This window comes from Felis catus, chromosome F1 (genome assembly GCF_018350175.1).
Source record: "Felis catus isolate Fca126 chromosome F1, F.catus_Fca126_mat1.0, whole genome shotgun sequence".
In the NCBI taxonomy this organism is placed as follows: domain Eukaryota; kingdom Metazoa; phylum Chordata; class Mammalia; order Carnivora; family Felidae; genus Felis; species Felis catus.
In genome coordinates, this window is record NC_058384.1 from 19929356 (window position 1) to 19956535 (window position 27180).

At 39.9% G+C, this 27180-nt stretch overlaps 1 protein-coding gene across 11 annotated transcripts in view; it reads left to right on the forward strand.

The window, feature by feature from the left end:
- RASAL2 (RAS protein activator like 2) overlaps window positions 1-27180 on the forward strand; it is a 362968-nt gene that overhangs the window by 166373 nt on the left and 169415 nt on the right. For all 11 annotated transcript variants that reach the window (XM_045048593.1, XM_003999225.6, XM_003999226.6 and 8 more), the window contains exons 2-3: window positions 10867-10994; window positions 26345-26471. In XM_045048593.1, the coding sequence (XP_044904528.1) occupies window positions 10867-10994; window positions 26345-26471 (255 nt within the window). The remainder of the gene's footprint in view (window positions 1-10866; window positions 10995-26344; window positions 26472-27180) is intronic.

Sequence of the window (27180 nt, forward strand, 5' to 3'; positions counted from 1 at the left end):
TTTTCTTGATGACATCCATCTTGGAGGCCCCCTAGTCTTATATTTAGGATCGTTCCCTAAATAGCTGGTATCCTAGGTGTTTGTTTTGCTGTCATCCTTAGAATTCTCCTTGCCTTTTTCTTAAGGTGGAAGCTCTGTTTCCTGGATCTTAAGGCTTTGTCTCTTTCCATTTACCTCGTTTCATTCAAGCACATGCTCCAGTAGTTTAAAAACTGGCCCAGTAGCAAAAGCATGGTGTTACATCTTCAGCATGTCAGTCTCTTTGTTCACACTGGTCCAGTCAGAATTGCCTCCTAGTTCTCTTCATCATCATTTTGGGATACTCTTTGCTTGTCTCCTAAGCTTGGAACACCTGTTGTAGAAATACAGTGTGTTATTTTCTTGGTTACTCTGTTATGGATTGAGTGTTTGTGTCCCCTCCCCCGCCTCCAAATCATTTTATGGGACTATATCTTGGAGATGGGAGTGTAAGGAGGTAGTAAAGGTTAGATGGGGTCATAAAGGCTGTCCCTAATCTGATAGAACTGGTGCCTTTGTAGAAGGAGTAAGAGATACTTCTTTCTCTCCGTCTTGTTAGGACACAACAAGAAAGCAACCATCTGCAAGTCCAGAAGAGTGCTCTCACCAGCAACCACATCAGCTTGTGCCTTGATCTTGGATTTCCCAATGTCCACACCTGTGGGAAAATAAATTTCTGTTGCTTAAGCCACACAGTCTGTGGTATTTTGTTATGGCAGCCCGTGTAGACTAAGACACTCCCCAAAATTTGAGGCCTTGAGTATCTAAAAATATTTTTATTTTATCCTCAGACTTGATTATTTGGCCAAGTGAATAATTTAGGTTGGAAATAATTTTCTCTCAGAAATCTAAAGGCATTATTCCATTGTCTTCCAAATTCCCATGTTCCATTGGAGAAGTCTAGATCCATTCTTCCTTTTACTGCTTTATAGTCCTTTTACTGCTTTATATTTGTTCCCTTCTACTGATTTGAGGTCAGTGGTTTTTGATAAAAAGAAAGGTTTTCCATGTCTTACGTAAGTCAGCTAAGTTGCGTCAGGAGTGAGCTGATGAATTGGGTTGTCGACTTAGCAGTGAGTGACTGATAGGATTCTTTAGAGAAGCCTATATTATCTCCTTGATAGTTTTCACTGTAAGCTCAGTGATTTGTGACTCAAACAGGTCACAATTCAGAAGAGATGCATATTTAGCTCTGTAATTCTATTTCAGTTGATACTGTGGAGAGAGGTAGAGCTATTAAAATTTTTTAATGCTGCCAAACTCTTGATAGGTTTTATTTTTAATGCAGTCTGCCTTCTTTTGCTCCTTTAGATAGAGAGATAATGTTACAGTATTGGTTGTATAACCAATCGCTAAAACCTCAGAAACTGATCTCTCAATAGTGGTAAACTATTTACTCTGTTTTTCCTTCTCCACTAAGAATCACATTCCTTTTAAAGCTCTAATTCTCTGCCCACAACAGCTGCTGCTAAAGGAAAGTGACAAGATTCAGTTCAAAAGGAGGGAAGCATGGGGCTATATTAATACAAGAAGAGGTACTAAATATAACAGAAGGAATGGGTATTACATGGTGTTTGAGATTAATTCTTAGTATAGTTCATTTTTCTACCAGTAATATGAATATGAGACACAAAAAGGATCGTGAGTTTTGATCATTTATATAACACCATGGTTATGTTCTATGGGGCAGACTAGTATTTTCTTAAAATTTGCACTTTTCTTAAATTTGCACAATACTTGACTGTTTATGGAAAACTTGCATATAGACCTTTTTCTTCTTCTAAGGATTATTATATGAGTAAATTATTTTGAGTATTTTATATTTTTCTGTTTAATTGAGCGTATGAACTGTAGATGTAAGTGGTCCTATTGGGGGTGAAGTACAAACCGTGATTGGCTGCCATCTGTCATCTGAATGTGGCTTCATTCACAACTTTCCATTCAGTTACCCATGCCGTAGAGTTATTTAAGCAGTACTTGGCCCTGTGTGGGAATTATGGGACTTATTCCTTCTAATGCGTGTTTGAAAAGCAGAAGAAAACCATATAATCTGCTCTGCCTGCATTTGCATGGCACACGTGATCAAGTGTAGTGCAGACTGTATTAGCGATGTGGAAGGGAGAAGCAAGGGGGAACCATCATAGGACTTGCTTCCCATCCTGGTCATCTTCTAATACTTAGGTAATATTATCCAATTCAGATTTGTTTTTCTGGGGCACCTGGGTGGCTCAGTCGGTTGAGCATCCAACTCTTGATTTCAGCTCAGGTTATGATCCCAGGGTCATGGGATCGAACTCTGCATCAGGCTCTGGGCCTAGCGTGGAGCCTGCTTAAGATTCTCAATCTCTCTCTCCCTCCCCCTTTCCCTCTCCTCTGCTTGTCCTCTCTCTCTGTAAAAAACGAAAAAAGAAAAAAAAAAGAAAAAGAAAAGAAAAAAAAAGTTCTTCTAGAAAGGGAAGTGTTAACCTTTATCAAACATCTGATTGTCTACTATAAATGTCAGGCCTTCCAGGAACTTATTACATTTTAATACTTATTACAGGTAACTCTGCCCTGTGATGGAACAGAGGTAGAAAACCTATACTTAGGCCCTGGTGCTGCTGAGAGACTGAGAGCGAGGCAGCAAAGGGACCCTTTGCAAATCTTAGTCTAAAGGAAGTTACTCACCAGAGAGTGTCATGTGCTGTCTCCTACCTGCCTTCCCTTTCTCTTAAAAAGGGTGATGGTGCGGGGTGCCTGGGTGGCTCAGTTGGTTGAGCGTCTGACTTCAGCTCAGGTCATGATCTTGGGGTTCGTGAGTTGGCACCCTGCATTGGGCTTGCTGTTGTTAGCGCAGAGCCCACTTTGGGTCCTCTGTCCTCCTTCTCTCTGCACCTCCCCTGCTTGTGCGTGCGCACTCTCTCTCTCAAAACCAAAAGATTAAAAAAATGGGTGATGCTGAGCATAGGGGGTTTACTGATTAGACACCAGTGATCAGGTAGTGGCAATTAAGCCTTCATAATTGAGAAGGAAACTAAAATCGTTAGCTAAGAATAAAAGACACAACATGAATTTGTTTCGATAAACAGTTATGGTCTTACAGTGAATTTATGATAAAGACTAAAGTGTATTTCCATAAGGGCAAACAGTTCTGACCTAGTATGATTTTAGATCTTAAACATGTTGAATCATTTATTACTTAGTATCCTTATTACTCACCAAGGTGAGCGTGACTATATTTAAATCTACTGGGGCCATTGATTTGTATGCACTGTAATGTAATTTGCCAGCCCAAGGGCTCACTGCATGTCAGGACAAAGCAGAGTTCATAGCCAATAATTTAATGTCTGGATAGTTATTCTAAGAAAAATTTTGTTTGCTTATTCTGGAAGTCTGGAATTTGCTTATTTTCTGACATTTTGAAGGAATATGGAGGGTGGAAATGTAATGAGGGGACAAAATAAATAAAATCAAACTTTATCTTAATGTTCTGGTTGGTTTTGTGTTTCCTTTCAATACTTTAAGCATGAAAGAGAGTGACTTAAAATATACTGATGCAATAATTGATGGCAGCCACACTAAGTCCTGAACAGATAGCATTAACACATTTATAAAATGATTTCGTCATGTATTTCCAACATCAGCGGGCTGCTGAACAGCATGTTACAGACGTTACGATTATGATTAAAATCATCGTCACGTGGCAACTCTAACATTTCTTCTCTTGCAGCAGAAATTGCCTGCAGAAGATAGCCAAGAAGATACCACATTTTTAAAGCTGTATGGCATGGCAAGGCTTTTATTATTTATTAGAAAAATAAAGAACCATCTTTAAAAAATATAGCTTGTTAGTTGGCCTGTGGATATAAATGATACTTGAACTTCTGTCAAAATTATTTTGAACATTTTGGTGAAGAGAAAAATAGCCCTTTGTGTAGTTAGGGAAGTTGACATATTCTTAGCTAGCTTAAGTAACATAGCTCTGTTTTACAATTATTTAGATATATTTTTACTTCTATAAGAAAGTGGCCACTCCAGTTCTAAGACTTTATAAAGTAATGTGTATACGTTGACTTTGAATTCTAATCAAATTCAGAAAGGAAACAAGTCTGATAATTGAAATTTGAATGTTGGGAAGAACTTGCCATTAATCTGGGTTGGATCTGGCATGGAAATAAACACACACACACATGAAAATATAGATCTTTCCAAGCAGTGCAGACCTCTGAGGTTTACAACAACTCCATGCTAGAAATGTGCTTCTCTTTTAATGTATTAAAATCTCACCTATAGATAGATTTCCCAAAGCTATGTTTTATTTTATTTTAATTTAATTTTTTAAGTTGGTACTAAGAATCAATGAAAGAATTCTATCTTTAATTCTATCTTTAAGTTGGTACTAAGAATTCAATCAGTCTATTGAGATTGAATGAAACACTAGGGACTGTGTTAGCTCGAAAAGTGTCCCTATAGAATACTCTGTAAAGCTTTCTTTGGATGGCAGTAAACAGGTTTCGGATTTTACCAATTTCAATTGCATTTAACTAACAATGTTGGAATTTTAAAAGAACAAGTGACTAGTAAATGATGTGATCCAAAAGCAACTCAGATGAACTTTAAGGAGCTGTATGATACAAAAGTAAAATTTCCCACAGCAGTTTTCTCTTTGACATTCTCCATATTTGGGTCATGGACTTGTTCTTTTCCATTCGCCTTAACCCCTACTTCTGCCTCAAGGCAGATCCCTTTATTTACTTCCCTACTGTAAGTCTTTTGAGATGCTTTCTTTGTAAGTCTGGAAGAGACCAGAAGATGCTTACCCTCTTAGAGAAAATCACAGTGAGGCTAGTTGCAGACTGTATCTAATAGAATTTCCAGCTCAGTTGTATCATTTTTGTTCATCTTTGTCAAGTGATGGGACAGGCTATGAAGCTCCCTTCTCTACTTATAAGGAAGGATTATGAGGAAGGGTTACACACAAGAAAATTGTTGTTTCTTTGCCAGATAGTTACTAAGTTTATATCAGCGCTTGAAGAAGCCCAGGGTTTGATGCATAGATTGACAGGTAGACAAAGTAATCTGATATTTTCAATGTCATTTTTAAGTGATTTGGATATAATGGATTAATTGAATCCTTCTAATTCAACTCCAATTCAAAAGCTTCCCTTTAAATGTTCTTATTCCTGTTTTGAAAAACTTTGTTTTGGATTTCCCTGCTAAATTCCTATTTCAAAATCAGGTTCACATGATCCCTTTCTATTTTACCAGTCTGTGACCCCAATTATCCCTTGCCAGGCTGTTACATTAGTCTCCCATCCATTATATAAGACCTGAGGTTTGTTTTCTACTTACTTCATCCTAGCAAGCTATTGCCAGGCTTCCGCAGAATCCTCATCGGCTTCCTGTTGTCTAAGCAGTGGTTTTTAAAGTATGGTCTGTGGAACCCTACAACCCGAGGATCCCCCTGATCTGTTAGGGTAAAACTATTTTCACAGTCAAATTACCTTAAAAAACAAAACAAAACAAAACAAAAACAAAAAAATGACTGTGTTGACTTTTACATTGATGATGTAGAGGCAGTTTTGAGTAAAACCACCAATGCAGTCGCAGGAATCAAAGCGGCCGCACCAAAGTGGATTAGGAGTCACCGCATTCTCCTCTGCCGCATAGTAGGGGGAAAGCGGCTGGGAAGTCCTTGAGGACTCAGTAAAAGTCCTTAATTTTGTTAAATCTCAATGCTAGAGTTCACATTTTTTAAACATTCTGTCTGATGACGCGGGAAGCGCTCACGAGCTGCCGGCTGAAGTACGATGGTTATCAAACCGAGGGCGTTCTGCGCAAGTTGGGTTGAAAGCTGAACTTGCCACTGGTTTTCACTGAACACCATTTTTACCTGAAACACAACTGCAAGACGAACTATAGTTCTTTTGTGTTGGTTATTTGACAGATATTTTCTGGAAAAAGAAAGACAGAAACCTTTCATTTAGAGGGAAAAAACCAACAGTATTTATTGCTAATGATAAAATCCAAGACGAAAAATGCTTGATAGCTTCCCAATAAAGACTTCTATGGTAAAGTCAAGACTTTTCTGAAGATTAATGAATGTGATTTTTTCATATTACATGATGGAAGGTGTCATAATTTGGAAGATCTGCAAAACTAAATCAACCAATGTTTTGGAAACGATCAGTGCATAATGTTAAAAACTCATACATATGCATTGAAAATCCATTCAAAGGGTAAGGTACACCAATGATTTTTAACATAGCCGAGCATGAAAAGTTCATTGCTGTGGTGTCACATTCCACATTTCACTCACTGTTAAGAAGCATCCTCTTGTCAGGTTTTGGATTAGTATTAAAAAAGATGATCCACATTTATCTAAAAATGCTATTGAAATACTCTTCCCTGGGGCGCCTGGGTGGCTCAGTCCATTAAGCGTTCGACTTCGGCCCAGGTCATGATCTTGCGGTTTGTGAATTTGAGCCCCGTGTCGGGCTCTGTGCTGACAGCTCGGAGCCTGGAGCCTGCTTCAGATTCTGTGTCTCCCTCTCTCTCTCTGCTCCTCCCCTGCTCACGCTCTCTCAAAAATAAATAAACATTTAAAAAATTAAAAAAACAAACAACTCTTTCCTTCCAACTGCATATCTGAGTGATTCAGAGTTTCTTCATATATTTCAACCAAAGCAACATAAATATATTGAATGCTGTAACAGATATAAGAATCCAGCTGTCTCCCATTCAACCAGACTTTAAAAAAGATTTGCAAAACTTAAAACAAGGTCACTGCTCTCACGTATTTTGTTTTGGAAAATAGTTACATTTCATTAAAAATGTGTTATTTAGGGGCGCCTGGGTGGCTCAGTCAGTTGAGCGTCCGACTTCAGCTCAGGTCACAATCTCGCGGTCAGTGAGTTCGAGCCCCGCATCAGGCTCTGGGCTGATGGCTCAGAGCCTGGAGCCTGCTTCCATTCTGTGTCTCCCCCTCTCTCTGCCCCTCCCCCGTTCATGCTCTGTCTCTCTCTGTCTCAAAAATAAATAAAACGTTAAAAAAATTTTAAAAAATGTGTTATTTATAATATGCAGTAGGTGTCTTATCATTTAATGAATAAATATTTTAAATATTTCTTAGTTTTAATATCTATTATGGTAAATATTAAATATGGCTCCTATAAAAAAGTCTTTGAAGTCTTCAATAATTTTAAGAGTTTAAAGGGATCTTGAGATCAAAAAAATTTGAGAGTTACTAGTCCACAAGACAATAGCCCGTTTAGAGAAGTACTTTTCAAAAAGACCCATTGAGTAAACTCAGATGCTTTTTAATGCTTCTGAAATTATTCAGTTTTTATAATAAATCCAGCGTCCAGTGCCCTTAGTATTCTTATAGGACAGGGGCACTGCAAAGCAAAATTATTTCCAGTCTTGCTATTAAGATTCTTACTTGTAATTCTATGTTATCCTTTTCTCTGGTGAACTTTAGACACTAAATATAATTGGAAGTCAGAAGTTAGAAGTATGTTACTAGAGCCGGGGGTGGGGGTGGGGGCGGGGAGGGAAAGAGAAGGAGAGAGAGAAAGAGAGATTGGTTGCTTGGTGGGTCGTATTGGTAAGGTGAGCTTGTCCTGTGGTAACATAGTCTTAGTAGATAGGTTTTACTGTTAAATCTTCATTTAACCATGGAAAAGAGGACATGATAAACTGAACAAATTAAATCTATAGGTTATTTTAAAATCTTGGGGCGCCTGGGTGGCGCAGTCGGTTAAGCGTCCGACTTCAGCCAGGTCACGATCTCGCGGTCCGGGAGTTCGAGCCCCGCGTCGGGCTCTGGGCTGATGGCTCAGAGCCTGGAGCCTGTTTCCGATTCTGTGTCTCCCTCTCTCTCTGCCCCTCCCCCGTTCTTGCTCTGTCTCTCTCTGTCCCAAAAAAATAAACGTTGAAAAAAAAATTTTTTTTTTTAAAAATCTTATTTTATCTTGTTATTTAAATGCCTTTTAAGCCTTAATTCAGAAGGGCTAAAAAGAACCCCCCCAAATCACTTATTCTAACTTCTTTCTTGTTTTATTCCTTGGTATACAGTTTTACAATGTGATTTTTTTTTAAAAGTGGGTATTAAATAATAAATGTGAAACTACAAAATTTATAACAGCATTAGCCAGTCTCATCATTCAGACCGACAGAACATTTTAGATAGGGCGACATTACTCCCTACTTCATTCTACCTGTCACACTGGGGAGGAATAGTTTGGGGTCCCAAAATACTGTGTGAAACATTGTCTTGTTTCACAGTACCATGAAGAAACTAGGAGCAAAGCCCAAGATTGGAGAAAGGGAGAACATCAGACAGTGAGACTTTAAGAGAATTACTCAGGATGACACAGGGAAGGGAATGTAGGTTTTCTTAATTTCAGTTCTGATCCAGATTTATATTTTGTCAGGAAACCTGCGTTATGCTATAAATATAGTGTCCTGTATTCTAATTTTTATGGAGTCTATCAACGTCTTCTTGCTTAGTATAGATCACAAAATTGCTGTTCAAATTAAATTACAGTGGGCAGTAGGTCACCCACGACTAACTTACGTAAGAAGGTTAGTCATTTGAATGAAAACTTGTCTAGGCCACAAAACCACCACATTTCCACATAAAGTAGGTGCATCCCTCTGTGTTGAAGTAGAGTTGGTACTTGACTCTAAAAATAGGCCTACATTGTGGTAAAAATCTAACCCATTTGTTTGTCCAAATCGTGAAGAAAATCAGCTTTGACATGGTTTTTAAGTACAGGCAAGAATCTTCCATATGTGTCAAAGAGGATTAAGAGTCAGCTTCTTTCAAGCTTTTTGTGATAAATTCAGGAAATCTTGAAGTATAAAGAAAACTTTAGAATAATTTTCAAAAAAAATAAAAATAATTTTCGATGCTCTGTTAGAACACAAGGGGAGGAGTTGAGGGCGGGGAAGAGAGAGTTTGTGGAACAGAGATGCTAGATGTGTAGAAGCTAGATGTGTAACAAATACTGCTGTGCATAGCGCAGGGGAGATAGACACAGAAGAGGAGAGGCAGTGAGCTAAGATTTAGTAACATCTCCAGCTGAGCCCTAGTAAGTAACGTGGGTTCTGTGAATTATTTGGAGGGTAGCTGATAAGCTTGCCTACATATGCAGAGCAACGCATTTAAATAGATTTTTAGAAAGCAAAGGAAGTTAAGCCAGAAGGAGCCCTGAAGATAATATTGGTCACACAAGACAGTGCAAAAAAAGCCATTCATCTAAGTGCCCTAGTCCTGCCTTGTTTATTTCCGACAGAACTCCAGCTATACCATTGCATATTTGGGTGATTCTAGTATAAGATACCTAGGACATTATTTGTATCTCCTTGAAGCCATACCTGTCAGACTGTGATTGAAAAAGCTAAAAGTCTGGGGCTCCTGGGTGGCTCAGTTGGTTGAGCGTCTGACCCTTGATTTGGCTCTGGTCATGTTCCTGGGTGGTGGGATCAAGTCCCATGGTGCCTCTGTGCTGAGTGTGGAGCCTGCTTAAGATTCTCTGTGTCTCTCTGTCTCTGTCTCTGTCTTTCTCTCTCTCTCTGTTCCCTCCTTCTCCTCTCCCTGGTTCAAGCTCTCTCTCTTAAAAAAAATCTTGGGGCCCCTGTAGCTCTGTTGCTTAAGCATCCGACTTTGGCTCAGGTCATGATCTTGGGGTTCGTGGGTTCGAGCCCCACATTGGACTCTCTGTTGTCAGTGCAGAGCCTTCTTCAGATCCTCTGTACTCCCTCTCTTCACCTCCCCTGCTCTCTCTGTCTCTTTTTCAAAACTAAATAAACATTAAAAAAACCCTAAAAGTCTGTAGACAGTAATACTAATGAAAACACTTGTGTAATAGATAATGCGTTTATTTTTGATTTACAACTCTCCTGCCCTCATGGGTGTTTGTTTTCTAATTTCTTCAGTTTGAGATGCTCCTCTGGGAAAACAACTGAATAGTAATAAATAATGCATTTAAAATTATCTCTTCAGTATAATCCTGACAGGAATTAGTCCTTCGTTGGCTAAAGAACTTTTAATATTCAACTGTCATAAAGCCTTATTTAATGGATCTAATGTGTACTTTTGATTAAGATGTGTTCCATGTTGCATAGCAGCCCAAATGAGTGAACAGTTTGTATCAAAGAATTTTAAAGTAACGAAGTAATCATAACCACTTGGTATTTAATAGGGAAATGAGACATTTGAGAAGAGTTAGACATTTAGCTCTGATATGTACCTCCACCTGTAAGAGACATGATGGTAATATGTTTGGATTTTTCCTTGCAGAAACTGCTTTCTGTGTTTTTAAGATCTTACTGGCCTCTAGTGGTAATATGATGCTATAGTTTAAATATTTTTTTAATTCTCATGCATGACTAGAAATAAAGCCATTTTGAAGACACTAGCGGTTAATAATTTCATTCTCTTGAGTGGGGTCAGCAGTACTCTCGAAGTGTACATGCGACACCATTTCTTCCTAAAGATTAGAGGTTCTGTCTTTTGTTCTTCTCTGAGTCACCCCCCCCCCCATTTTGAATGATGTTAGTTTAGCTCTGAAGCAACTTCCCATTGTTGTAGTACATGTACCATGGTCATTACTGTGTCAAGTTCGTGCTAACAAATCCTCCTAGTGTTTCAGCCTTCTTTCCTGCAGACTAAACGGCCTGTTTTCCCCTCTGTGTAGAACAGTTTTTATTAAGAGGAAGTGAAGTTTTCAATTTACCACTTAGGTTCATGTTTGAAACTCTATATTTAATATGGTTTTGGAGAATCTTACATTTGAGATCCTGGTCTACCTAAGTCAGCATGATAATGCATTCTCACTTTTGTTTTTCATGTTTGTCACCCAGATGTGAAGGGGCCACCCACGCATCGTCTGTCTTGCGGCCAGTCACCCTACACGGAAACGACAACGTGGGAGCGGAGGTACTGCATCCTCACGGACAGCCAGCTGGTGCTGCTCAACAAGGAGAAGGAGGTGAGATGGGTGTCACCGAGGAAGGCCGCTTCTCCTTCTGGCCAATTTCCCGAAATTTGGTTTTTATTTGCACTTGATATGTGGCATTTATGGAAATGGGCAAAACTCCTTTTATTGAGCTTTGCTGTATACTGCTGTATACTGCTGAGCTTTGCTGTATACTGCTTTTGCTTAGCAGTAGCACGTTTTAAAAATGGGGATTTGCGGGGCGCCTGGGTGGCGCAGTCGGTTAAGCGTCCGACTTCAGCCAGGTCACGATCTCGCGGTCCGTGGGTTCGAGCCCCGCGTCAGGCTCTGGGCTGATGGCTCAGAGCCTGGAGCCTGTTTCCAATTCTGTGTCTCCCTCTCTCTCTGCCCCTCCCCCGTTCATGCTCTGTCTCTCTCTGTCCCAAAAATAAATAAACGTTGAAAAAAAATAAAATAAAATAAAAAAATAAAAATGGGGATTTGTGGCAATCCTGTCTTGAGCAAGGCTGTCAGCGCCATATCTCCAACAGCATTTGCTCACTTCTTGCTTCTCTGTCGCATTTTGGTAATGATCATTCAAACGTTTTCATTATTATTATATTTGTTATGGTGATCTGTGATCCGTGATCTTTGAGATTACTATTGTAATTGCTTTAAGGCACCAGGAACTACACCCACATAAGATGGTGAACTTGATTGGTAAGTGTGTGTATTCTGACTGTTCCATCGACTGGACTGGCTGTTCCCATCCCTCTCCCTCTTCTCTGGAGTCTTTTCCCTGAGACATGACAATATTGAAATAGGCCAGTTAATAACCCAACAGTGACCTCTAGGTGTTCACGTGAGAGGAAGACTCGCATATCTCACACTTTAAATGAAAAGTTAGAAATAGTTAAGCCTAGTGAGGAAGGCACGTTGAATGCCAAATGAGGCTGAAAGCTAGGCCTTGTGCCCCAAAGAGTTCGCCAAGTTATGGATGCAAAGGAAAAGTCGTTGGAGGAAATTAAGCGTGCTACTCCAGGGCACGCACACGTGATGAGAAAGCGAAACAGCCTTAGTGCTGATACAGAGAAGGTTTCCGTGGTCTGCACAGAGGGTCAAACCAGCCGTTACAGTCCCTTCAGCCAGAGTCTGTTCCACACCAAGGCTGTGAAGGCTGAGAGAGGTGAGGCGGCTGCAGAAGAAAAGTTGGAAGCGAGCAGAGGTTGGTTGATGAGGGTTAAGGCAGGCAAGAAGCCACCTCCAAAACATAAAAGTACAAGGCGAGGCAGCAAGCGCTGATGCAAAAGCCGCAGCAGGTTATCCAGAAGGTCTAGCCAGGATCGGTCCTGAAGGTGGCCGCAGCACACGGCAGGTTTTCAGTGCGGAGGGAACAGCCTTCTATGGGAAGAAGGCTACAAAGAAGGCTGGCACTTTCATAGGCAGAGAGGAGAAGTCGATCCTGGCCTCAGAGCCTGCAAGGACAGGCTGACTCTCTTGGTAGGGGCTCATGCAGTTGGTGACCTGAAGTTGAAGCCAGTGCCCGTTCACCATTCTGAAAACCCTAGGGCCCATACGAATCATGCTATATCCACTCTGGCTGTGCTCTAGAAACGGAACAACAAGCCTAGGTGACAGCACATCTGTTTACAACATGGCTTCCTGAATATTTTAGGCCCGCTGTTGAGACCTGCTCAGGAAAGACGTTTCCTTTCAGAATGTGACTGCTCGCTGACAATGCACCTGGTCGCCCAGAGGCCTGATGGGGATGTACGGCAAGGTTCATGTTGCTTTCATGCTGACACAGCATTCATTCTGCAGCCCATGGATCACGGAGTCATTTCAACCTTCAAGTCTTCTTCTTTAGGAATACATTTCATAAGGCAGGGAGGGAGGGAGGAAGCAAGAGAAGGAGGAAGGAAGGAAGGAATACATTTCATAAGGCTGCACCTGCCAAAGATGGATCTGTGTAAAGTAAATTGAAAACCTTCTGGAAAAGATTCACCATTCTAGATGCCAATGAGAACACTTGTGATTCCAAGCCCCTGGTGAGCTCCACTTCTTTGCCTCTCTCTCTCTCTGCCGCTCGCTCACTTGTGCCCTCTCACTCTCTCTCAAAAAAACATAAAAAGAGCATTTGTGATTCATGGGAAGAGGTCAAAATACCCACATTAACAGGAGTTTGGGACGAGGTGAGTCCAACCCTCATGGATGACTCTGAGGGATTCAAGACTTGAGAGGAAGCAACTGCGGATATCACAGAAATAGCCAGAGAACTTGACCTGGAAGCGGAGCCTGAAGATGGGACTGAATTACTGCAATCTCATGATAAAACTTGAGTGGATGAAGAGTTGTTCTTAGGGATGAGCAAAGACAGTGGTTTCTTGAGGTGAAATCTACTCCTGGGGGAAGATGCCATGAAGATTGTTGAAATGACTACAAAGGACTGAGAGTATTACATAAACTTGGTGGATAAAGCAACGGCGGTGTCTGAAAGCACTGACCCCAATTTTAAAAGAGGTTCTACTGTGGGTAAAAAGCTATCCAACAGCACCAAATGCTACAGAGAAGTCTATAGAGAAAGGAAGAGGCCATTGATGTGGCAAATTGCATGCTGTCTTATTTTAAGAAATTGCCGCAGTCACCCTATCCTTCGGCCACCACCGTCCTGATTGGCAGCAGCCATCCACGTGGAGGCAAGATCCTCCACCAGCCAAAAGATTACGACTCACTGAAAGCTCAGATGATGGCTAGCATTATTTGCTAATAAAGTATCTTAAAATTAAGGTATGTACGTTGGTTTTTAGATATAATGCTATTGCACATTTAAGAGAGTATAATGTAAACATAACATATATCTGTGGGCAAACCAAAAAATTCATTTGTCTCGTTTTGTTGCATTGGTCTGGAACAGAACCTGAAATGTCTCCGCGGTATGCCTATAAGTCTAAAGGGCTGCTCGCGTCATAATGATTACAGTCATCATGAAGAAGCGAGTTCAACAAGATGAGGGTGGATTTTCACTAAGGAATTGTGAAATAGATATTGAGTGGAGAAATTTGTAATGATGACAGATGGGATTGTGTAGACCTGGCCCCCAAAATCACCCAGAAAGGCTACTGGAAGTGATGTCAGTGTAGCAACTAGCAGGTAATAAATGGCACTGTCAGGGGACTAATTGAAAGAGGTTAATAAAGGGTCTATTCACAGAGATGTGGGCAGCATAAGGGGCCCACCAAAGAGTGTGAAGCACCATGAAGTAGTAACAGCAGAAAGCAGTTATGACCCTAGACTTCCAGGGCAAAGGAAGAGAGCAGTGCTTCTGGAAATCCAAGAACGGTTGCATGTGGGGGCTATGACAGTGGCTGTGGTGCTACACAAAAGAGCACAGCTTCTACCCGAACATCAGCAGCCAGCAAGGAGGAAGCAAAGGGGAATAAACACTCCAGCACTTTTCCTGCCTTCTGGTTTCTTGTCAGTTGTTACCTACTGGCCAAATCTAACTTGAAGCCAGAGGGAAAAATATTGCTCTTCATGTGTTTTGTTGAGGTTTGCTTTCTGAAACACACAGTGAGGGAGAGAAGGGCAGAGAGTGCATCTGGAGGGGCTGATGGAATGTAACTAGCATAGGCATCGGGTTCTAGGTGAACTTTCTCTCCCGCCAAATTAAAAAGCCCTTGAACTTATCATATACCATTTGCTACTTTACTCAGACCGTTAAAATGTACACATCCTTCCACATCCAGATAACTCATTTGCTTATTGGTGATTTTTCAGATAGTTGATATCATTGTGGTTTGGTAGGTCCATAAAATGGTTTCACTCTCCACCTCCACGACGTAAAAAAATGAGTGAGTATGATCTTGACAAAGAAGAGAGATAATGGGAGGGAAGAAGAAAAGATCTGATTCAACAAAGGGCAAAGATTAATTGCCCAAAATATATGTAAATATCTAAAAAGCTGTAGGTAGAATATCAATCTAGTAGGTCATCATTCCCAAAAAATGAGTTCAGGGGAAGCAGTGAACAGCAAATACATTTCTTAGTTCTCAGCTGCGGATCCCTATCTCCCTTTTCTCTTCTCTCCTCTTCTCTTTTCTTTTCTATCCCTTCTCTTACTCAACTGTCTTTAATAGTAAAACCAAGGGAATAACAAAAGAATTTTAGTTCCTATTTTAATAAACAGTTCTTACTTGTGAGGGCCCAGCTAATGTGCTCTCTCTGAAGCCCTTGCTTATTATTTTCCTCTAGCCATTGAAAAATATCCTTTGTTTTTGTTACCATCTCCATACCCATAACCTTTTTCCAGTATTTTAATATCATTAAATTTTATTAAAATAATAAAGGCCAGCCTTTTCTAGGATAGTCTAGTACAAGTTGCCATGTTCATAGAAACATATAATAAAAAGTGGTAGAATGAATGTTAGTATAGAAGATTTCTAGTTATCCACTCTGAATACACAGATAATTGAAAATGTTCGTTTTAGTCAACCTACTTTGTCAGCAGCCATTTCTCAGAGTTGTTAATAATAATCAGCCACATCAGAGTGATATGATACACAGATCATTTGCTGTCTTTCTGCCCTTACCTAACTTTTATTCCATTTAGAGTGTACTGTAAGAAATTAAATAGCATAAGGATAGAGAGACCCTAAGGTAAGAGCATAGATACATGCCACATCTAGAACCAAGATAAAATCCACTGATGAGAGATTACTGATCAGTTGAGTATTCCAGGCCTGGGCCCCCTTTTGTCTCATAAAATAACCGTTCATGAGGAATAATTTTCTACAACAGTATCTTATGTACTGTATTCCTTTTTATGCCAGTCATCAAGAATAGCCCCGGACATTGGGGAACCCCTCATCTCCCACATTCTGCATGTGTCTGCAAATCCCCCTTTCTCCTTTCTGTCTCTGCCTTCTACTCATCTTTTCCTACCACTTAAAACCCTATCGCTATACCCTCTGCAACTCACAGTCCGTCATCAGCAAAATCAGCTGTTTCTTCTACCAGTTCTTTGTAGGCATCCCTTAACTTCTTGGTTTCATGAGAACCTGTAACTTCTCTGAACACACCGTCTTCTGTGAAGTCCTATCAAGGGCTGGCTGTTTTTCTTCCCACAGCCCTCATACCTCAATGCCTGTCCTAGGTGTCCTTCCTCTTTTATGACTGATTCCTGTCCTCCCTCCCTAAAAAGTCCAAATCCTGAGTCTCCTCTTATAGTCATGTTCCAACCCCTAGTCATTACTTGTCATTTTTTGTTGATTTGAGCACCTGGCTCATTATCTTCAACACTACTTCAGCCCTAATTTGTGGATTAAATCTTCAGAGATGCTTCTGACACACTGGTTCTCAGTTCCTTGACCTCCTTTCCTCGAAGAATATTTTCCTCTACCCCACCTCATTGCTATAATTTCTTCTTACTCTCAGTTCCGTGTGTTCTACACTCTAATCATCACCTTCTGTCTTCCTCGCTCATTACTTATTCTAACAATCCTTCAGTCCTTTTGGAACCTATTTTCCATTGATGCTGTAAGCTTTTCTGCCCCTCATACCTCTAATGTCCAATCTCCCCTCCTCAGTCTGCCTCATTTTCATAGCCCTTCTACTCACCCCTTGCATACTATTCCCTCGCCCTTCTCTTACATTATCATGCTCTTTTGGTAATGGTGATGACTCAGTTAAGTCCTGCCCCTCATCTATCCTGCCCTGATTCCGTGCAATGTAACGTGCCTGGACAAGACCACTCCAACATACTGACACTCTTTAAACTAATGGTTGCAATCCTCATGTAAACCCCTAATTTAGCTGCTTGGCAGTCCCAAAACGTGTCTTAGCTTAATTTTGTCCAGCTCTCCTGGACTAGTTCTTCTCAGTCTGTGTGTGGTGAAGGACTAGTTTTTTCTCCACTTGACTGTGAACAAAATACAATGAAGTGAATAGTTAAGAAAACTGACATTTTAAAAAGACATAAAGAACATAAGCCCGAATTTTTAATTAGATTTAACTAAAATGAAATCACGATTCAACAAATATGTGCCGAATAATCATAAGAAAAGAAGAAATAAAATTATGAAAATTATGCATGTTCATTGAAAGTGTTGCCGTACAATGAAACAAACCCATTGATCACACGAGGCACACTTCTGTTTCTGTACTGTTAAATTATTTATTGCAAACCAGTAACAAACAGTTTGCAGAACGGCATAAGGCCTTGGACCGCACTTTTGAGTAGCACGATCCAAAATGACTCCTAAAGTGATTTTTTTCACACCTCCTCTGTTCTAATCCTTTCTCTATTACCCTCGTATAGCTGGTTACTTTGCTGCTTATTTCGCTGAGAAAAATTCAAGCACCCAGCAGAGAATTTATGCACACTTCATTAGCATGCACTGTGTCTGCCCATCCACCACCGATACCTGTATTTGTCTCTTTTAACTGTGGTTGAACTACAGTTCAACCGTGGTCAGCCCCTCCAGGTGCACACGTTCCATTCCTCCCCTAGCAATCCTCCCCTGCTTCTTTTACAGCGTGAATTTTTTGCTCTCTACTGGATCATTCCCCATCAGTATGCTATTATTTTTCCCATTTTAAAAGCAAAAACAAGCCTGTATTAACCTCACTTCTAGCTCCAATTACCACCTCTTTCTCTGCTTCCCTTCACAGCAAAAATTCTTGAAAACTTTTAAACCCATTGCCTCTAATTCCTCTCCTTTTATTGTCTCTTAAACCTCCTCCATCAGATTCTTACACCCCTCTGCCAAAATTGCCCTCTTAAGCTCACTGGTGACCCCCACGTCACTAAATCCAGTCGTCAGTTCTCAGTTCTCATACTACTCAACCTGTCAGTGACATTTCCTACAGTTGATTTGCTCCTTCCTTCTAGAACCACTTTCTCCACCTGGCTTCTCATGCTCTCCTACTTTTCTTCCTGCCTCTCTGTCAGTTCCTTCTGAGTCATCTTTGCAGATTTCTCTTCTTCTCTTTAAATCTTAACAGAGGAGTGCTGCAGAGTTCAGTCCTTGGGCCTCACTTTTTTCAGGACTCTCCTCCAATCTTATGAGTTTTCTATCTCAAGACTATACTTCTCTCTTCTCTAGACCCGTATATCCATCTGCCCATACACACCTACTTGGATATGTAATAGTCAACTCTAACATGCCTCACGGTGGGTCCCTAATTTCCCCTCCCAAACCTGCCAAAGGCCATCCCCCTCTCTGTTAATGATAAGTCCATTCTTCTAAGTTTCAGAGGCCATAGACTTGCGCAGCTCACTCCAGTCATTCTGGCGTTGTTATGATTCTAGAGCGTATCAGCATATTCCTGCCTCAAGGCCTTGATATCCCTCTGATAGTAAATGATTCACTCTCTCTCCTCCTTTAAGTCTTCACTTACTGTCACCTGCTCAACGAGACCTACCCTGACCAACCTATTTAAAATTGCAACTGCTCCTCCTATCTCCACCCAAAACTTTGGTCTGATTAACCTGGCTCTGATTTTTTTTCCTTCCTAGCCTTTACCACCTTCTAAAATGCCTTATAATTTGTTATATTTACGCATCTCTTGTCCTATGAAAACATAAGCTTTAGGGCAGGGATTTTGTATTCAATGCTGTGTTATTCAGTGCTTAGAACAGTTCGTGACATAGAAGTAGATTCTCAATAAATATTTGTTCAATAAATTTTTTAAAAGGTAAATTATAAACTTTGATTCTGAATATCCGTTTCCTTAATATAAATTTGAGAGGAGATGAACCTTCTTTTCTATCTTTTCGTTTTGTATTATAAATCTGCCCAGAACATGAGACTTAATTCCATATTTTTTCTAAAACTGGATAATAAAAAAGGAACAAAATAATCCATAAGCTGCTTTTCCATTGTTGAATATTTGATTAATTTTTATTTATTGAGCAGTATTGTGGTTGCAAAGATGTAGTCTTATTGGTCACATCAAGGTAAATTGAGAGCTATAGTCATTTGGAACTTGACAGAAGTGATGGTTGTACAACATTTGAATGTGATAAATGTCATTGAATTATTCATTTTAAAATAGTTAATTTTAGGTTAAGTGAATTTCACCTCAATAATTTTTTTTTTCCAAAAATTATAACCATAAGGGAAAGATTAACTGACATATTGCCTGGGTGGGTTGTGATGTGAAAGTAAGAATGCCAAGAAAGATTTTACAGAGAAATTTATGATTGGGCCATGTCTTTAGGGACAAATAGAAGCTCAGCTGGAGGAGAAGGAGGGAAGGATATTCCCAGTACGTATGAGGATACAAACTCAAGAAACATATCTCTTTGGTAAACTGCAAAATGTTCAGAATTCTTGGAATCAGGTTTACAAGAGGAAAAAAAATAGCTGATAGCTAGCAAGAACTGAACAATAAAGTGCCTTTTAGGCCATGCTAAAGAATTTGTATGTTATTCTGGAAATGATTTAGACCACAGAAAGGTATTTAACAGGGCAATGACATCATCAAATTTGCTTCTTAGTAAAGGAACTCTAGGGGGCGTCTGGGTGGCTCAGTCAGTTAAGCATCTGACTCTTGATTCCAGATCAGGTCATGACCTCAGCATCCTAAGATTGAGCCCTGTGTTGGGCTCCATGCTGAGCATCAAGTCTGCTTAAGATTCTGTCTTTCCTTCTCAGTTAGTCCCTCCCCCACTCATATTCATTCTCTCTCTCTCTCTCTCTCTCTCTCTCTCTCTCTCTCTCAAAAAATTAAAATAAAGAAAAAAAAAGTAACTCTGTTGATCATGTGGAAAGTAGATTGAAAGGGATTGGAAGGAAATAAATGAGTGAAGATTACTGCCACAGACTGGGTCAGGGATGATGAAGGGATAATGAATATACAAAGCAGATACAGGAACAGTTTAATGCTCTGAGACAGGTATGTTCTACCATTAAGTTGAAAAAAACTGGATTAAGTCTCTCCCAAAAGAAAATGTAAAGCCATTGCTGTACCTGCTACTTAAGTGATAAACTTAATATGTTGTTAATTTCATTACAGGAAAAGATTAGAGACCCATTTTTTTTGTGGAAGGACCAGAGTATGCTGTCACCCTTCTACCTTTCACCCACACTGTCATGAGAAGTATAACACTTCTCCTTGGAATTTCAAATTGAAGATTTAGAATTCATGGAAACAAGGAGTTTAAGGAATTTCCTGCTAAAATTATCTAAAGATGCTGTTTAAAACCTTCATCAACTAATCACCAGGGTGTTGACTGCTGTGTTCAAAAGATAATTAAGAGGTTCCATAAGGATTTAAACTGAATCCTAGGCCAGGCACTGCTGGAATGTGGGAGGACTATATTAGTCTAGTACCACTCATGTATTCAGTGTGTGGGATCTTTTAGTGCTCTCTCTTAGCTCTGCATGTTTCCTGTCAGAAACGGGAACACGTCTGCTTGGGGGATATACATGGGAAGAGTGTTAAACACACTCCTTACCAATTTGAGACTATAACAGAAGGGTAGGTCTGGGAAGAATGCTGAAAGAGAATTCTGCCAGGAGTATCACCTTGAGAAATGACTCGTTGGTTCAGTAAATTGCTTCATGCAAATTGTGCCAAACAGACGCTGCTGATGTGTTATGAAATATACTTCCCTGCCCGGATGCCAGAAAAGGCCCCAGCTGGCTTGGCACCACCCCAGTTCAAAGAGGGCGTAGGAGGCCATTTGAATTCCATTTTGCTCCAAGAGATAAGGCCAAGTAAACGAGAGATTAGGGAGCTGAGGGAAGTGGCAGAGAGGACAATCATGAACCCTTCAAGGTACAGCCAGTATAAAAATACAGAAGAAAGCTGAATTTGTGATTTCTTTCTTTCGGCAAAACCAAGTCATTAGGAAGAATAATTCCTATTATTCAGTTTCTACTTTCTGTATTTGGAATTTTTAAAGCTAGGAGCTAGCATATAAGCAGCAAGGTAGTAATAATGCAATTTTAAAATGTTTTAGAATATCTTTACTGCTTTTGAAAAGCAATATTTACACTCAGATATATTGATGAAAATAACACTTAAGGCTTTGTGCAAACGACTAAAAAAATAGCTAAAAAATCAACTATTATTTGTCCTCTGGTAAACTACCCATAGCATATTTCATTCAGAATCATTTTCAGGTTATTCAGCAGATACATAATGTGCCCCTGTATATGCATTCATTAGTTACGAGTTACAAAGAATAAAACACACTTCCTTCCTCTTTCTCCCCCATATCAAATTCAGTTGTGGAAATAAGACAAATAAGTTTTTAAAGTTTTTTTTAATGTTTATTAATTTTTGAGAGAGAGACCAGAATGTGAGCAGGAGAGGAGCAGAAAGAGAGGGAGACACAGAATCTGAAGCAGGCTCTAGGCTCCAAGCTGTCAGCACAGAGCCAGATGTGGGGCTCTAACTCATGAACCGTGAGATGGTGAGCCGAGCCAGTCAGATGCTTAACCAACTGAGCCACCCAGGCGCCCCTAACATTTATTTTTGAGAGACAGGAGAAAGAGCACGAGCTGGGGAGGGGCAGAGAGAGGGAGACACAGAATCCGAAGCAGGCTCCAGGCTCTGAGCTGTCAGCACAGTACCCCACACGGGGCTCAAACCCACAAACCGTGAGATCTTGACCTGAGCCAGAGTCAGACACTTAACTGACTGAGCCACCCACGGGCCCCAATTTTTAAATATCATTTGATAGATAGCACAAGTAAATGGGGGTATAATGAAAGAAAGAAATTCATTTACTCTAAAGGACTGTAATCTGTGTCATTAAAATGCTATTGGCAATGGGTAATTACCAAAGGAAGCTTAAGAAAGAAAGAAAGGGATATGATCAAAGCTGTGTGTTATGAATATTAATCTGTGGAATGTCTTGGAGGGAGAAGTAGGAAGAAGACAGACCCATAAAGTAACTACCATTCCTCTGGTCTAAAAGCTGGAATAGTTTCCCACTGCTTCCTGAATTATGCATGACCTGGTATTAAACCCCTCCCAATGCAATCATAATAAATTTTGGTTTTCTGTGTTCTACCACACTTCTAGAGGCTCTAGCTAAATTGGCCTTCTTCCTGTTCCAAAACAAAACAAAAGTTGTATGTTTACAATTTCTTGGCCAGTTTTTTCCTTTGCCTGATGTGGCCCCCATCTCCAGGTATCAAATATTCATTCATTCATTTGTGGGCTGGAGCTATTTTAGGGCTTGGCCATTGACTGGTAAGGTACAAGCTGTTGACTTACAGCTTACAGAATTAGTCGTTCAAATGCATAATTATAATTCAGTGTAATAGGTGCGGTGACAGAGCCAGAAGATGCTGTTGGAGGAACCTTGAGGAGGTGTACCTTACCCTCCTCTTAGGGACTTGGTAGAAGGGAGGATTTCTGGAGGAGGTAATGCCTGTCCTAAGCCTTAGGGTGACTGAGAGTTTGCTTGGCAGGTGTAGATAAGAAAGTAAGGAAAGATATTTCAGGCTGAGAGAACCAACTAAGCAAAGGCGCTGAACTACAAAATAGGGAATATATTAGGGAAGTGCAAGCAATTTGGTATTCCTAGAATGTAAAATCTGCATGAAGCTGGACACTCAGACAGTGGCCAGATTGTGGGAAGCCTGGTATACTGCCTTAGGGAGTTTGCACTTACTCTATAAGGTAGTAGTATTAAAACACTCTTTTAGCAGAATCCTTTCCTGGTGGAAAAGCTTCTGCAGAAGCCCTATACGACAGATAAACTTGGAATTATGTGCCCCAGAAATGCTTTCTTTTGCTGTTAGCATTATCTTGGTTTCCTGTACTTGACTATTTAATGTGTGTGTACTCTGACTGACATGGAAATTAATTCCTATGTAATTCTAAACAAAATGAAAGGTGATTTGGCAGACAACATAGAGGTATATGTTACGTATATAATGTTTTCTAAGTAACCTGATTTGTTTGTCCCATGTTGTTCTTCATTGCCATGGATGATTTGGAACTAACAAAGAGGACTGAGAGTCAGAGATTCAGTTTGACTTTGTTATTAACATATCTTAGATACCTGAGAAGCCATTTACTCCTTACTGTGTTCTCCTTTCTCTTTGTAAAATGGAATGAATGAAAGCACTTACCCACCCACCTGCCTCCCCTGAGGAAAAAGAGCACTCAGAAGCACAGTATAAGGACGAAGAGGTGAAAAGAAAAAGTCCTCTAATTTTTTTTTGGAACTAGGAAGAGATATAATATTTAAGGACTAATTCAGTGTCCTAAACAAGCAAGTGTGAACCAGTCAACTAAATTAGGGCAATCAGAAAGGACAAAATTGCTTTCCTAAAATTGACTTTGTAAAACTGATCTCTCTGGCTGTGTTCTGAGACTTGTGAACTCCAGCTTAGTTCATTTGAAGATACTTGGAATATGATCCCTCTAATTTTCAAAGAGTAGATCAATATGTTTTAAAAATTATTTTAGGTAAGGATCAATCGATAGTGCTGTAAAAGTAAAATATTGTTAAGATATGCAGGTTTAGAATAAAAGTCAACACTATTCTCCCTCAAATCCTGAATGAGAGGTAAAAATGCCCTAACCTTTCAGAGTGATACTGATGTGGAAGTGTTGGTGTTTGGAGCCTATGGCCAATAAAGAATTGTTGAGAGGTCTTAGGTGCAAAAAGGCGGTTTTATTAAAGCCTGGGGACAGGACCTCTGGGTAGAAAGCTGCACTGGGGTTGCCACGGGTGACTGATTATATGCCTTCAGGTTGGGAGTGGGTTCGGGACAGCACAGGCCTCCAAGGTATTTTGGAAACAAGGTTTCGAGGATCCTGAGGGACCAGCTATCGTTAGGAAAAGGTCATTTATGACTGTGTAGTAAAAGCTCAGTCACGAGACCCTTCGGATGTGTATCAGTGGGCCGAATGCTTAGAGGATGATTGCCAACCTGTATCTTGGGGGGTGGAGATAAAGGAAGTTTCCAAAGGAATTTTTGTATGTTAAAGTAGCCTTACGGGATCCTGAAGGGTTGGGCCAAGATTACCTTTTGCCCTTAGCAAAGTGTCATCATCGAGGCAGCTGAGTTTCTAAAGGAATGTCACTCTGCCTGTCTCAGTGGACTGTAAGTTGTTTTGTTTTGTTTAAGTTTATTTATTTATTTGGAGATAGAAAAAGAGAGAGAGAGTGTGTGCGCTCAAGTGGGGAAAGGGCAGAGAGAGAGAGGAAGAGAGAGAATCCCAAGCAGGCTCCACGTGGGGCTCCATCAGACACCATGAGATCATGACCTGAGGCAAAATCCAGAGTCGGACGCTTGACTGACAGAGCCACTCGGGTGCCCCAATGGACTGTAAGTTGTACGGAAATTTGATGTTTTTTCTTTTGCCTCTGTTTCCCACATCAGTACTGTGAATGGAATTTTCAATCATAGTTTAAGTTTCAAGAGTGGGAAATGAAGACTCTATATGAAAACTTTGAGAAAATAGTTGTGTGAGTGAATTTTAGGCCCGTATAAGAAGTTTGATATATTTTATTTTTCTCTTCCTTAGTTATGTTAGAGACAAAGTATATGATAGCGGAAGCCATTTCTTTCTTTTCCCTGGATATGGCCTTTATAAATTTCTATGGAAAAGATCATAATGGGTCATTCCTTCCTAATATATAAAAACAACTACTGTCTTTTTTCTCTGAGGCTTAGGTCTTCATTATTTCAGGTAACAAGTATTTTTAGAGCTAGAACAAAAATAGTTGTGTTTATTTATGTTCATCTCTTTGTTCGAAGACTCAAACTATTTTTCCCCATTCTATCCTGCTTTGAAGGCAGGTAGAGGACACATCTTTGCCTTTCTTACTCAGAGGAAGTTATCTGACTTCTTGGTACTGCTACTCTTTTAATTATTTAAGTAGAGATAATTAATTTCCATCCTGAAAGGGATGGATGGATGATTCAGATTACTGTCCGTAAAGTCTTATATTACAGAGGACTTTTGACTTTTGGAAGAGCTCATGTCCTTATTGATGAAATTATTTGGTCTCCCCTTATTTTTTTAGAATTTTTCTTAATTCTGCCTTGTGGTTTCCCGATGTGCAAGCACTAGCCATAGTTTTATGGTCATGAGGAAATGGGGAACTTGGGGTCCTTTAAAGAGTGTTCAGACTTTTAGTTCCTATGAAGACATTAGGACTTTGCTCTTCAGATTCTCAGTAACACAGAGAGTTTCCCTTGCTGTCATCCCTTTGACCCCAGGCAGAGGAGTTGGGTTACTGAGGTGAGGCAGAAGGCATATAAAGTTAAGCATATAAAGTTAAGCCTGTATCTATCCCGACTTGGCTGGATCAGTTGATGTGTCCACTGTAATCATTTGGAGAAATAAATTATTCCTCACCTGTAAAAAGGGATGATGATAATAATGTCTCCCTCATAATGTCACACAGGTAAATTCCTTAGCTTTGCACAAAGTAAGAGCTCAATGCTAATCATTATTACTGAATTTTGTTGAAATTTCAGTATTGGAGCCAGACGAAATTAGAAACTGTGCTCAATTACTGACGTGTTTTGCCAAACTATTTAAGATGTTACCAATATTATTGTTGATTCTGATAAAGGTTCCTGGTAAAATATCTTTGTGAAAAAGCTTTTGCCCTCTGCCAGTAAACAAAAATGATTTGATCTTTTAGCATATTACCAAAAAAAAGGGGGGCGGGGGGACTTGGAGTCATCCTGTAACTCTACAATGATGACCTGTGAGTACGTTTTAAAACAGTTATTGGTATTAGAGATCTTTTGTACCTTTCATAGTTCTTATTCCACATATGCAAACAACACTTGATAGATCCCTGAAATTAGGCCAGAAAGAAAATTTTTAGGGTTTTAATAATGAATCTCACTTTTAGAAGAAAATATGCCATTTGATATAGGTATCTATGCAAGTTTCCAGTTGAATGTGTTTTATTAACTGTCTCTAAATGCTTAATGGCAAAATTGAAGAAAATCTGGTGATTTTACTATTTTTATCTAACAAAACCTTCTTTAAATTGAGTTTTGGAGCTAATTCTTTCTGGCCGGCTTTTATTTCTGTTTACCTTATTGAGCACTGGTCAGAAGAATTGGAGCTTGTGAACTAGCTTCTGATTATAAAAGAGTCTTTGTGTGGGTGTTTTGTTTTCTGAGCACCCAAAACAGGTACACACCTGGATATGACTTGTGCGGACTTCAGGTAAAGCTCATTTACATACTCACCTTTCCTGATCTTTCAGGTTCCTTTTTAAAGAAAAACTTCCTCACAAGGGGTGGGTAATGTCTTACAGTTGGAAATACTTGCTTTCTACATTTTGCCTACTTTGCTCTAATGATTATGAACTCCTATCTTTATTAGCTAAAAATATTCAGCGTGAAGGTAGCTATGGCAAGTTCACTATTGAGTTTCACGTCTTTTGTCTTTTGGTTAACTAGATACCTGTGGAGGGAGGACAGGAGCAGCAGACAGATGCCACCAAAGGGCGATGCCTGAGGAGAACCGTCAGTGTCCCTTCCGAGGGCCAGTTTCCTGAGTACCCACCAGAGGGCGCCACTAAACTGGGTAAGCTAGTAAAAGGAAACCATTCCCAGCTTTTATCCGGTAGTTTATGGGCTTGTTATTGAGTGTTAGAATAACACAAAACTTATCCAGCTTTTCCTGTTCAGTGAGCGTGTTGAAATACAGTATGTTCACACAGAGTTAGTGGTCAATAGAAAGTTCTGTTTTTTGCTACCAAGTGGCAACAAAGTTATTTTACAGAGCTAAAATTTATCTGAGTGCTAGGACCACAGGCCTAGGCAGAATGTTGTTTCTGAGTTTACTGCTTGGCTTCAAATTTTGAAAGAGCATTAAGTGATCTTGTTGAAGCACTGAGATTCATTGGGGAGCCAGTATTGCGTGGAACCTTGGTGTTGAGTGGTTTGTGTCCTGTTCACACAGCTACTGATGTTGCCTTATGTAATGTCGGATCAGGCTAATTTAGCTGAGCTAATTTTACATGTCCCACGTAAGTTATATTCATGGTTGGAGTGGGTGACAGTAGGGAGAAATGGAAAAAAGAAACTCGCTTGAGTTGTTAGGCACAAAAGAATTACTGTCAATATCAAAACAACTCTTAACCTGTTTCCTACCAAGTGTATTCTGTTTGATGTTTTGTGTGCTTACCAGTAGATATGTAGATTATTAGACAGGTCAGGTGATTCTAAGGAAACATAATTAAGATGATATAAAATAACAAAAGAATGTGAAAAGTAGGGAATGCTTTGGTGCT